At 46.2% G+C, this 12316-nt stretch overlaps 1 protein-coding gene across 1 annotated transcript in view; it reads left to right on the forward strand.

The window, feature by feature from the left end:
- Positions 1-12316, forward strand: part of DNAAF9 (dynein axonemal assembly factor 9) — a 146221-nt gene extending 133905 nt beyond the window's left edge. Inside the window, exons 31-37 of the mRNA XM_065892337.1 lie at positions 3036-3122; positions 6429-6535; positions 6825-6899; positions 8865-9070; positions 10221-10286; positions 11533-11626; positions 12204-12316. Coding sequence (XP_065748409.1) covers positions 3036-3122; positions 6429-6535; positions 6825-6899; positions 8865-9070; positions 10221-10286; positions 11533-11626; positions 12204-12316 — 748 coding nt within the window. The remainder of the gene's footprint in view (positions 1-3035; positions 3123-6428; positions 6536-6824; positions 6900-8864; positions 9071-10220; positions 10287-11532; positions 11627-12203) is intronic.

The following is a 12316-nucleotide window of genomic DNA, read 5'->3' on the forward strand; positions in this document are numbered from 1 at the left end:
CCTTCCCGGACCAGGGCTTGAACCTGTGTCCTCTGCACTGGCAGGCGGATTCTTAACCACTGCGCCACCAGGGAAACCCTTGAAGTGCTTTTGATGCTGTGTAAAAATCACCAAGAGGACCCCACATGTTAGTATCCTGTACTGGGTTTTTTTTTTTTTTAATTTAAAAATTTTTTTTAATATATATAATTTTTCATGTATCACATTGGCAATTTATTAATTTATTTATTTTTGGCTGTGTTGGGTCTTTGTTTCTGTGCGAGGGCTTTCTCTATTTGCGGCAAGCGGGGGCTATTCGTCATCGCGGTGCGCGGGCCTCTCACTATCGCGGCCTCTCTTGTTGTGGAGCACAGGCTCCAGGCGCGCAGGCTCAGTAGTTGCGGCTCACGGGCCTAGTTGTTCTGCGGCATGTGGGATCTTCCCAGACTAGGGCTCGAACCTGTGTCCCCTGCATTGGCAGGCAGATTCTCAACCACTGAGCCACCAGGGAAGCCCTCCTGTACTGTTTTGAGATGTTCTGTTTGGATGCATTCACGTTCTCATCATTAAAGGATGGAAGTCAAGACTCTCTCAATGTTCTTTGTGCTAAGATGTGAGAGGAATGGCATAGAAACATGGGGAAATTATATCTTTACTTCATAGACCTGGGTTCAAGTTACAAACTAAAAATAGAGAATTAGTGACTTTGTGTGTATGTATGTATGAAAACATTTTGTCATATAGCAGTTTTGTTTGCTCAATAAAGTGCTAAAAGGTGTATACTTTTCATATAGTTTTGACTTTTGAGCAATGCACATACTTTACACATTCAAAAATTAAGTCAACAAGGAGGGAAAAAATACAAACAAAAACGTGAATCCATCTGTATACCAGAGTAATAAGAGCCATACATATGCAAAATAATTCAAGTAGCTTCTGAGCTTAATCCTCTGTTGGAACCCTGATTCCAAACAACATCACTGATTAGAGAAGGGAGATTATAAATATGAAATGGGAAAGGTAAGGAAAAACCCTGCAAATGTTGGAGTTGAATTGGGGGACTCGATATAAATGCCTTATTTCAAAAAAAAAGTATATTCCCTAGCTCTTTCCATTAAAAGGGACCAGAAATAATACCCTTTCCATTAAAAGGAACTAGAAATAATAATAGCAATTAATACTTCTAGATCTTAATTTCTAAGTACCAATCCCCACTACAAAGTATCAGGACTCTTTGGAGAATTGGCTGATTGCAGGTTCAGGGAGTGAAAGTACAAGGTGAGCCTAGTACATTTTGTGACAAAAAAGCAGGGAAGTATTCAAAGATTAGTGGAAATATGTCAAAAGGATACAGAAGCTAGCTTAAGAAGCTCCCACTAGGCAAATTTGGGACAACTTGAGTATATGAGAGAACCATGATAATAATGGATTATATAGCACGTGGAGTAAAATGAGTCTGTGGTGATACAAAAAAAGGGAGAGGGACAGATCAGTAAATCTCTTCTTTATAGAAGAATGCTAGCTAATAAATAAATAAGGATTTATAGTACTAGAAAGTCACTATTTTGTAACCTTTCGTATAATACTTGATTTAGGCAAGAATTATCAATGGATGCTAAAAGCAGTGGATGACAGATTGTTGAGGAAAAGGATATTCACTTGTCTCAAAGTATCTGTCACGGGACTTCCCTGGTGGTGCAATGGTTAAGAATTTGCCTGTCAATGCAGGGGACACGGGTTCAATCCCTGGTTTGGGAAGATCCCACATGCCACAGAGCAACTAAGCCCATGCGCCACAACTACTGAGCCTGCTCTCTAGAGCCCGTGAGCCACAGCTGCTGAGCCCATGTGCCACAACTACTGAAGCCTGCGCACCTAGAGCCTATGCTCCGTAACAAGAGAAGCCACTGTACTGAGAAGCCCGCGCACTGCAACGAAGAGTAGCCCCCGCTGTTCTGCAACTAGAGAAAAAGCCTGTGCACAGCAACGAAGATGCAATGCAACCATAAATAAATAAATTAAATAAATAAATGAATAAATAAAAAGTATCTGTCACTCCACAGACTGCTTACTACTTACAAAGAGGGAAAAGTACCTTCACAATGGAGAGGTTTAATCTAGAAGACATGACATTGACCAAATGATTAAACTTAGCAAGACCACTAATGGGATAAACTGACATCGTGTGCCTCCTTCGTGACACTGTGGGAAGGACACAACATCACTTGGCCATTAATCTTGCCAGAAATGCTTAGCTGAATCTAATCATGAGGAGCAACCAGACAAATCCAGGTTGTGGAGCACAAGACAGCTGGCATGTACTCTTCAAAAATGTCAACTCCGGGCTTCCCTGGTGGTGCAGTGGTTGGGAGTCCGCCTGCCAATGCAGGGGACACGGGTTCGTGCCCCGGTCAGGGAGGATCCCGCGTGCCGCGGAGCGGCAGGGCCCGTGGGCCATGGCCGCTGGGCCTGCGCGTCCGGAGCCTGTGCTCCGCGGCGGGAGAGGCCACAGCAGTGAGAGGCCCGCATACCGCAAAAAAAAAAAAAAAAAAAAATTAGTAACAAACAAAAAAAGTTGGAGGAATTGTTCCAGACTGAAGGAAAATAAAGATTATAAATTAATAAGCAATCCTTGATTGGATCCTGAGTGCCCTATCCCCCCAAAAAGGGGAAATTTGAAAATGGATGTATATTATATCAATACTTCTCCAACTTTAATGTGCATATGAACCTCTTGGGGATCTTATTAAAACGAGGGTTCTGATTCAGTAGGTCTGGAGTAGGCTGGAGATCCTGCATTTCCACCAAGCTCCCATGTGATACCAGTGCTGCTTGTCCTCAGTATTAAATTCCCTCAGTGTGATTATACTGTTGTGGTTCTTCAAGAGAATGTGCTTGTTCTTAGAGATGCATACTAAAGTATTTAGGGGTGAAATAACAGAAAAAAAATATATGCATGTACTTGTATGTGTGTATGGGGGTGTAGAGAGTAAGCAGAATGTACAGGTTAAGGTTAATAGTTCTAATTAACCTGGGTTTTCTGTATGTTTTCAAAGGAATGAAGACATTGAACTGATTCTCTCAGAAAATAGTTTTTCGAGTCCTCAGATGCTACGATCTCGATATCTAATGTACCCTGGCTGGCAAGTATCATCATTGAAAAGTAGCTAAGATTTCTTTATAAACTCAGTGATTTATTTATTTACAGGAAAGAAAAAGAGAAAGTGAAAATACCAGGTGTGCTCTAGGAGGGTGACAATGGCAGCTGCAACAGCCTGCCGTGTCCCAGTAACCACTGGCCTTGCTGGAAGCCCAGTGATCCACATCTTGGGGTCCAAATTGAGACCCTTGCTGGATGTTGAGACTTAAGGAGTCATCTTATAGGCCTTAAGCACAATGGTATCCTTTGTTTCCTCTAGCCTCTATTGAGAGTGAGGTGGCCAGCATGGAACCAAGGAGTTATGACCCTCCCGGGTGAGAAAGTCTCTCCTGAGAATAGTCAGTCCTCTAGGGTTCCCATCTGACAGGTAGGTTCCCTGCTATTGTGGCCCAGGGGATGTTCTGTGCTCTGCAGGTGGCCTCCTAGCCTGAACCTGTCCTCCAGATAGGAGAGGAAGAGAAAAGAGAGTGTGAAGTGCAGTATAATCATATTTCCAGCATCACTTGAGCACTTACTGTGTGCTACACATTGTAAGACTTCGCTCTCCAGTACGGCAGCCACTAGCCACATTTGGCTAGTTAATAAAATGTAAATGTATATTAATAAAAATAAAGTAAAATTTAGCCTTTTAGTCACACAAGCCACATTTCAAGTGTTTAACAGCTACCTGTGACTAGCAGCTACTGTCTTGGACAGTTCAGATCCAGAACATTTCCATCACCACAGAAAGTTCTGTTCACAGTGCCACTCTAAGAGTTCAATCTGTGTTATCTCATTCATCCTCAAACCAAGCCTGCAAGGTGGATTCCATTTTTTTCTTCATTCTAGAGATAAGGTAACTGAGGCAGCAAGGACTTAAATGTCTTGTCCAAAGTCCCACAGCTAGTAAATGAAAGAGTTGGGTTTCAAACCCAGGTTGTGTGGCTTCAGAGCCTGTATTTTTTTTTTTTTTTGAAGTATAATAGATTTACAAAGTTGTGTTAATTTCTGCTGTACAGCAGAGCCTGTACTCTTAACCACCATGCTGCACTTGTCCCTGTATGGAATGGATAACTAGTTTTGCTCTGTTGAAGGTTCAGGGGAAGACAGTTAAAGCTTAGCCAAAATTGATCCCTCATATTGATTTAGATCATCTTTATTATCGTCACTCACTTCCGTCAGCCACCTCTGTGAGTCCTCCAACCACCCCTCACATCACCAGTATTTTGTACCAGCAAAAAACTGATTGTACTATCCTGTTTTAAAAAAAAAAAAAGGTCAATATGTAAAATTGAAAGTTTTCAGCCTTATTTTTAGAAGGAACCTCTGGTTTGAGTCACATCATACTTAAACAGTGAGTAAGTGGATCATTCCTTATGCCTGAACAAGACAATAATATCTTAGCTAAAAAGAAAAAGATGGAGCTTCTGGGGTGAAACTCTTCTCTCCAGTGGCTGCAGCTACTGACCTTTATGCTGCCCACACCTCTGGGCCTGGTCCTGAGCCTTCTGTCGTCTCCACCTGGTGCCTAGGGAAGCACCTATTCTCCAGTCCATTGAGTTGGTGGGTGAGTCTCCCACCAACTCATTGTGGGCATGGCATACATTAACCTAGCTCAGGGCACAGACTTTTCTGGAGGCAGACTGATCTAGGACAGAGACAGGTATGAGGGAGTTCATTAGAAGGCTCTGTGAATCTAGAGTCTGAAATCTTCCTTTATCAGGAAGATCAGTCCTTGTAGAGGATCAGAGATGGAGGGGCCTCAGAATCACCCTTCAGGCCCTCCCTTCCAAGTTCATTCCTAGGAATCAGATGATTTACTCTTTTAACAAGATGGCAGTCATCAGATTCCTGCTCATCGCTGTACATTTCTCCCCTCTCTCCTTGGGTGAGGGCCACCACCTCAGAGTGAACAGGCCTTAGCTGCAGGATGTGCTCAGCTTTGTGCTGTGCAGATTCTTAGCCATTCTCCTCCCACAGCCCTCTGTTGTCATCGACCCCACCCCCACCTCCCCTGATAGAAGGGCTTGTTCCTAGTCTGTAAGGAAACCTTGTACTATTCCCCTGGCCCCGCCAAATTCCCCTAAGGATACAGCCTCTGAACACAGAAGCCTGAGAAGCCCGTGGTCTCCAAATCTCATGTTTGGATGGGGAGAGAACAAAAAGAATATGTCAGTCTTGCAAAAATGTTATGCCACCACCTTACTTTAAAGAATTTGCTTTAAAGAGTAAGATACTTTGAACAATGTAAAATTCAAAACTGCAGTGCAGTTTTCAAGCAAAGGAAACTAATACGAAAATACAATAGACTGGAGGGAAGTGTTTGCATCAAATGTGACGAAGGGTTAATATAGTATTTGGAAAGTTTGTTTAGATATTTAAGAAAAGTAACCCATATTATATAGATGTGAACAGTCCACTTAAGACCAAGTATAAATGGCAACTGTGGTAACAGAACTCCATGTACGTAATACTCAAATGCAAAATGGTGTCTCACTGTTGCTTTGATTGACACCTGTTACATTTAGGCAAAAATATCTATAAAATTCATTGCTGGAGGAATTGTTGTGAAACTAGTACACTCATCTACTGCTGGGGGTGGTATAAATTACCCATGAGATGTTATGCCCTCTCCTGGACTGATTCCAATCATGGGATTCATCTCAGTGAAATCATTCAAAAGAAGGAATGACAGTTTCATACCTTTGGAAGCTGGGTGGTAGGAATTCATTACACTACCCTTCTATCTTTGCATATCTCTGAAATTTTCCATAATAAAAAGTTAAATTTTTTAAATGCTGCGTTCTTAATGAGTCTGTGGCAGTCAGTATGTCTGCTGAACTCAAAACTGAGAAAATAGATCAGAGATGCCCCAGCCCTTTAGTTCCTTTGTAGAGACTGCACATCCAAATGTACAGTCTGTTAAACTGCCCTCAGTGAGGGTGGGGCATAGTGGGAGCCCTGAAGAGAGTGGGAGGGGATCCTGAGGAAGAGCTCCAAAGGTACCAGGAGGGACCCCTAATCCCAGTTGGGATACTGGCAAGCTTCAAAGGTAGAGGGGGTCTTTGACTTTAAGGGATTGCTAGTCCAAAGAAGGTAAGACCTTCCTGCTCTAAGGGGGCAAACATGCTTCTCAGTCTCAAGATGAAAGAGACATAAATGCTTTCAAATAAGTGCTTTGTACACAAAATGACGTACAATTAAGGGAGAATTCAAATATGATAAGTGATATGTAGTTCTTTCCAATGTAGTATGTAGTAACACTCAAAGCCCCAATTACTTGTATTTATAATTTTTTAAACCTTTTAAGGTATGAAGGTAAATTTGATGTTGGATCGGTCTTTCCATTAATGGTTCAGATTTGTGTATGGTTTGGTCGTCCCTTGGAGAAGACTCGCTTTGTGGCCAAGTGTAAAGGTAAGCCTTGACCGGGACATGTCCCAGACACTGGTAAAAGAATGCCCCAGAGTTGTCGCCGCTTCCTGGCACCATTTTAGTATTCTGAGGCAGAAGAATTTGAGGACCCGGGAGTCCCTTACCCCTGGGAATAGTGGCAAAGCCACTGGGGGAAGATCTGGTGGGGGTACCTGTGAACCCTGGACCCTAGAGGAGGTGCCTTTCCAGTCCCTAACCCTCCCAGCTGTGCCACCCTGGACTTGGCCTCTGCCCCCAGGTGAGTAACAACCCTATCCTCTTCCTCCACCAGCAATTCAGTCCTCTATCAAGCCAAGTCCCTTCTCTGGAAACATCTACCACATCCTGGGCAAAGTGAAGTTTTCAGGTAACTGGGCGCTTGGACTTGGGAGCGCTACTCTGTGGAGTGCTCACATCTCATGATGTGAGTTCATAGCCTCTGCTGGTGCTTTGCAGACCACTGATGCCTCTTAGACTCTCTCAAAAAATCCTCCCCTCTGGGTCTTACACCATAGGCTCCTCCAGTCATCCCTTTCAGTCAAGGTCCCAATCTTTCTCCAGGTCCTTCTGCTCTGCAGTGGAGGATCTGTTTTCCTGCCCCTGGATGAACCTGCCCAGGGCCTCTCCTCACAGCTCCTTGACTTCCTTGTTCTAGAGACTCACACTCCACCCGTCTTGAGCCATCCATGGCCTCCTCCTAGACCTGTCACCAGGAGCTACCCCAATGCTGAGCCTTCCAGCTCTGGATCCGTTTCTGCCAAAGTCTTCAAGCCTTCCACTTGCCTTCTCCTCCCCTCCGTTCAGTAAACCTGTTTATCAGCCTTTGACCCCTGCAGCCCTTGCAACCTGAAGTCTGTCAGTCCTGGGCTGGGGTTCAGGGAAGGTGTGAAAACAAGGAGCCAGTTAACTCAACATTGAGAAAGAGCAGAATGTTCCAGGGAAAAGGCAGAGCATGTGCTGTGGATGTGAGGCAAAAACAGGCACGTTTCAGGAACCAAAAAAGGTTTACTGTGTCTGGGTCCCAGGGGAGGAAGTGAGGGAGTGTGTCTGTTAGGGCATCTTTGGCGGTTATAACAGAAAACCCCAGCTCAACTAGCAGGTGTTAGCTACATAGCAAGAAGTCAAGAGGTCTGGCAGCATAGCAAAGCCAGTGAAGACCCAGGTAATATATGGCTTTTGTGTTCTTACATTCTTGGTGTCAGCTTTTCCTCAGGTTCCCACCCCTCATGGTTGCCAGGTAGTGCTGCAGGTCTAAGTGTCACATTCAGACACAACAGCTAGCTGATGGAAGAAGCTGGCTCTTCCTGTGGGTGTCTTTATCAGTTCCTCAGCAAACTTCTCTCATTGGCCAGGATCGAGTTGCCATTGCCCATGGGGAATTGGTATTGGAGGAAGAGGGGGATGCTGGGCAGGTAACCGGGGGTGTCTGCAGCAGGGAGCCACTGAGAGTTGTAAGCATGGAATCATCTGGGTTCAGATAGAATTAGGTCGCAGAGCCTCTATAAAAGAATCTCTCAAGGTCCTTAACCTTTGGCTTAATTTATGTTATTGAATCTGAAACTTTGGCCCCACTCTACAAGCCCCTTACTCAAGCCCACTTCCCTCAGGCTCTGACAGACCCCCACCTGCTCGTCCCTCTCCCCTATCATCACCTCCTTTTCTTTTTTATTTAGACTGACTCTTGACCCCTTTCTTGTTAAAGGTAAACCTTTCTTTGTTTTAGATCACTTTCTCATCATGCCTTTTTGGGGAACCTTACCCTTGTGTCTCCAGTATATTTTAGCCCCCAGCGCCTCAGCTTATAAACCCGATTGCATCTTTCCTGTTCCCATGCATGTGTCCCTCCTGCAGCACTTGTACTGTTAAGCTTGCCCTCCTCCCATGGACTCTCAGACCTCAGCTGAGACCCACCCCCTCCACCTCTACCAAGGGAGCTTTCCTTGCTTCTCCTCAACTACCTCTTCCATAGGGGTGACCCCAGCCATTCTCTTCTTCTAATGACTGTGTAGATGTCTCCCACTCAGGGTCCTACAGTCTTTCAAATGCCACAGATGCAGAGTCAAACTCTTCTTCTCCCACTTGCAAACCTTTTCTTCCTCTTGTAGTCCCCTTCTGGGTTAATGGTGTCCACCTGATCACCCAATCAGCTTAGCTAGAAACTTACATTGTTCCTCCCTCTCTTACTTCATCCTTTCTAATTTGCTGCCAGTCATGTCAGTTCTCCCTCCTGCATGTCTTGTGAATCTGTCCCCCACAGCTGCACTAATCCAGTCTTAGTGTAGCCTTATCCTTTTGGGGCAGGGTCTCAGGGACTAAAGTGTTCTCCTTGCAGACTCTGAGAGGACCATGGAGGTCTGCCACAACACTCTGGCCAATTCCCTGAGCATCGTGCCAGTTTTGGAGGGACCCACGCCACCGCCTGACTCCAGAAGCACACCTCAAGGCAGCAGCGGGCAGCAGGAATGCTACCTCGTGTTCATAGGCTGCTCCCTGAAGGAAGAAAGTGTCAAGGACTGGCTGCGGCAGTCAGCTAAGCAGGTGGTTTCCAAAGCCCAGACAGACCTGGCACTGATATGACCAGACACTTCAGAGTTGTTGATGGACCTGAGGCAGAAGCCCCTGCACCTTCTCCCTGCTTTATCCCCACTGGTTCACCCCTCACAGGCTCAGCCAGCATTTTCAGGGACTCTGAGAGTGGGAGGAAGCCCCTGGGGCAAACTCCAGGCAGACTTGTTTTGCTGCCTACCCTGCGAGCCCAGGTGCTCAAAGCCATTTCCAGTCCTGCTTCCCAAGGCAGGCTGGAGTTATTATCAGATGGCTTAACCAGGACCTAGGTGAAACTTAGTTGTTTCATGTGGACCCTGGATCAGCTTAGTGTTCTAAACTCAAAAATGTCTTCTTAGCTGAACCTAATTCATAGGCTCTCCTGTCTTCTGAGCCCAGCATCTCCTGTACTTTGGTTCTCTCTCTAGAAAGGAAAAACAAAGATATCCTTAGAGTCCTTTGCAAACCAAGACTCCAAGCATAGACAGCAGTGAGCCCGGAGGCCCTGGAGAGAGGTACAGGGGAAGAGGAGGCTTGCCTATAGATCCACACAAACATCTTTAGTCCAATACTACAAAGAAAAAAAATCCGGACTGGAGTTAAAATCCTTTAATATGCTGCTAGCTTTGGGTTCTAAGCCTCTTAGCACAGTCTGAGCTTAAGCTTATTCTAGAGCTCTGGAAATAGAGTTGGCTGGGGCCTGGGTCTTCTGTACATGCTCAGTTGGGACCTGTCTTTTATACTAAGGAATGGCTGCTTGCAGACTGGGTCTTTCTCAAACTCACTGGATAGACTCTTAAATGCTATTTGACTGTGAGACCTCCAGTTGTTCTTTTGTCTGCATGTCTGTCACTGTTGGGGCCTAGGATTGAGAATCTGCAAAGAGGCAGAAACATGCCTATTTGCAAATGCATCAGTCTCTCTTCTGCCGTTTGTCCCCTCCTGGCCCGCAGGACTCTGTGATGGGAAAGTGGTCTTCTCAAGGGACAGACAGGCAGGATATTGTATCCAGTCCATGACGATGCTTGTGCTTCCCTTTCTGGCATCTCAGTCATGTAACTGGCCCCCAGAGCCCTGAGCCCTCACCCTCCCGTGTACCCATCAGCTCTGTTGGAAACTGACACCTCCTTACATCTCTGCACAGAAGCCTCAGAGGAAAGCCCTGAAGACCAGGGGGATGCTGACCCAGCAAGAGATCAGGAACATCCATGTGAGTACCCTGCCCTGGGGGCCTAAGTCCCCTCAGTGTCCCAAGGATGTTCTTGTGCAGCTCTATCTTTTAGGATTCCTGAGTGAGGTGGCTGTTTGTAGGGCATGCTGGAGGTCCTGCTTCTCTCAGGCCACAGAGGGAAGCTGGGTAAAGAGAAACCTCAGCTCACCTGGTCTTGCAGCCTCAGTGAGAAGGACGGGGTGGCCTCTGGTGTGATGTGGTTACAAAATTGGGGAGAACTAGTGCCTGTGGGAGAAACGGGTGATATGGAGGTCTGTTTTGTCACCGTGTTCAAGCAGCTGCAGAAGTCCTTTCCTTCTCCCATTCCTCTGTCCTAGATAAACCACAGAGAAACCAGCGAGGTCCCAGGTAAAAACTCTAGATCCTGAAGCTGCTCATGGGCAGGTTGTGAAATCCTGAGGCCAGGACGAGAGGCCCTTTGAGGAGCCCTCTCAGACTCCAGGCTGACTCCCAGGCTCTACCCCAGTTCCCATACCCACTGAGGCCTTTTCCTGATGGGTTTGGGGGAAAAGGCTAAAAGGGACAGAGAGTCCAGGTCTCAGCATGAGCTGCATCACAAGTCCCAGTAATGAGCAGGTGGGGCAGGACTCTGGGCTTCCAGAAGCCCCTGCTGTGGATTTGAGGAGGGCCCCTTTATTCCGACTCCAGGGCCTGGGCATCTCTGGGTGTTCCTGCTGAGGACACCATGGGCACCTCAGAAGGCAGGCAGTGTGTGTTTCCCCAGAAGCACACCTTAAATAAGGATTTGAGTGCAGGTAGTTTATTTTGGAAGTGATTCTAGAAAACACTATTAGGAAAATGGGAAAGTAAGAGAAGTGAATCGTGTATTGTCAAACCAGTACCACTGTTGGCACCTGGGGCTTGGTCCCATTAATAATCCCAGAGTTCCTCCCTGAGAGGTGGGAGAACCTCTGTCAGTCATTGTTTGATGGCTTTTGTGAGGATGGTGTTAATTCCCTGGCACACCTAGCCTTCCACAGGGCAAAGTGAGCTATTTTGCTAGGGTAATAGGCTTGTTTGTTTTGGGGTGTTGTTTTTTTTTTGTCCGCACCACACAGCATGCAGGATCTTAGTTCCCCGACCAGGGATCAAACCCACGCCCCCTGCAGTGGAAGTGCAGAGTCTTAACCACTGGACCACCAGGGAAGTCCCTGATTTTGTTTTTAATGAATGAGTGAATGATAGAAAATGGTCAGATAATTCTAACAGGACTCTTCTCCTACAGGTGAAACGCCACCTGGACCCCCTACCTGCAGGTTACTTTTATAATGGCACCCAGTTTGTCAACTTCTTTGGTGACAAGACTGATTTTCACCCACGTATCCTTGGAATCTGGGGCAGAGAGGCTGGGGGGGTGTGAAAACCTGGCTGTAAAGAGGGTATCTGCTAGAGCCATCATAGCCTAGCCCCTGGTGCCGGCTGGGTTTGGGAATACACAGCAAGCCACAGAGGCTAACTTTTCATTTTGTCCTCTTAGAGTCATTAAAATTACATTTATTCTTCATTCAGTGATGACTGAGGTTACTCTGGGGGTTGTAGTTTAAATGCAGCTGTGGTGACATCCTGTGGTCATCAGGGAGTCATGATTTACAAGTTGGAGACTGGGTCTGATTACAGTAGTTAATTTGTGAAAAGGTGGATGGGGTGCTGCTGTGGGCTAGTGAAAGCTGAAGGGCTCAGTTCTTAGAGCTCATGAAGGGCCCTGTGTCAACCCCTGTCACATTCTTTACAGCTGTGGTGCTGCCAGTATATAAAAAAAGCCAGTCAGGTACCTTCTGTGCAGGCTGAGCACTCACTACCTCAGTGTCCCCTATTCCACCTGTCCACGGATTCCTCTGGCCTGGGCAGCTCCCTTGGCCCCAAGGCTCAGGGCCTTCTTCCTTAATGAGGTGCCAGTCATGGACCAGTTCATGAATGACTACGTAGAAGAAGCCAACCGGGAAATCGAGAAGTATAACCGCGAGCTGGAGCAGCAGGAGTATCATGACCTCTTTGAGCAGAAGCCCTAG

This window comes from Phocoena phocoena, chromosome 15, assembly GCF_963924675.1.
Source record: "Phocoena phocoena chromosome 15, mPhoPho1.1, whole genome shotgun sequence".
NCBI lineage: Eukaryota > Metazoa > Chordata > Mammalia > Artiodactyla > Phocoenidae > Phocoena > Phocoena phocoena.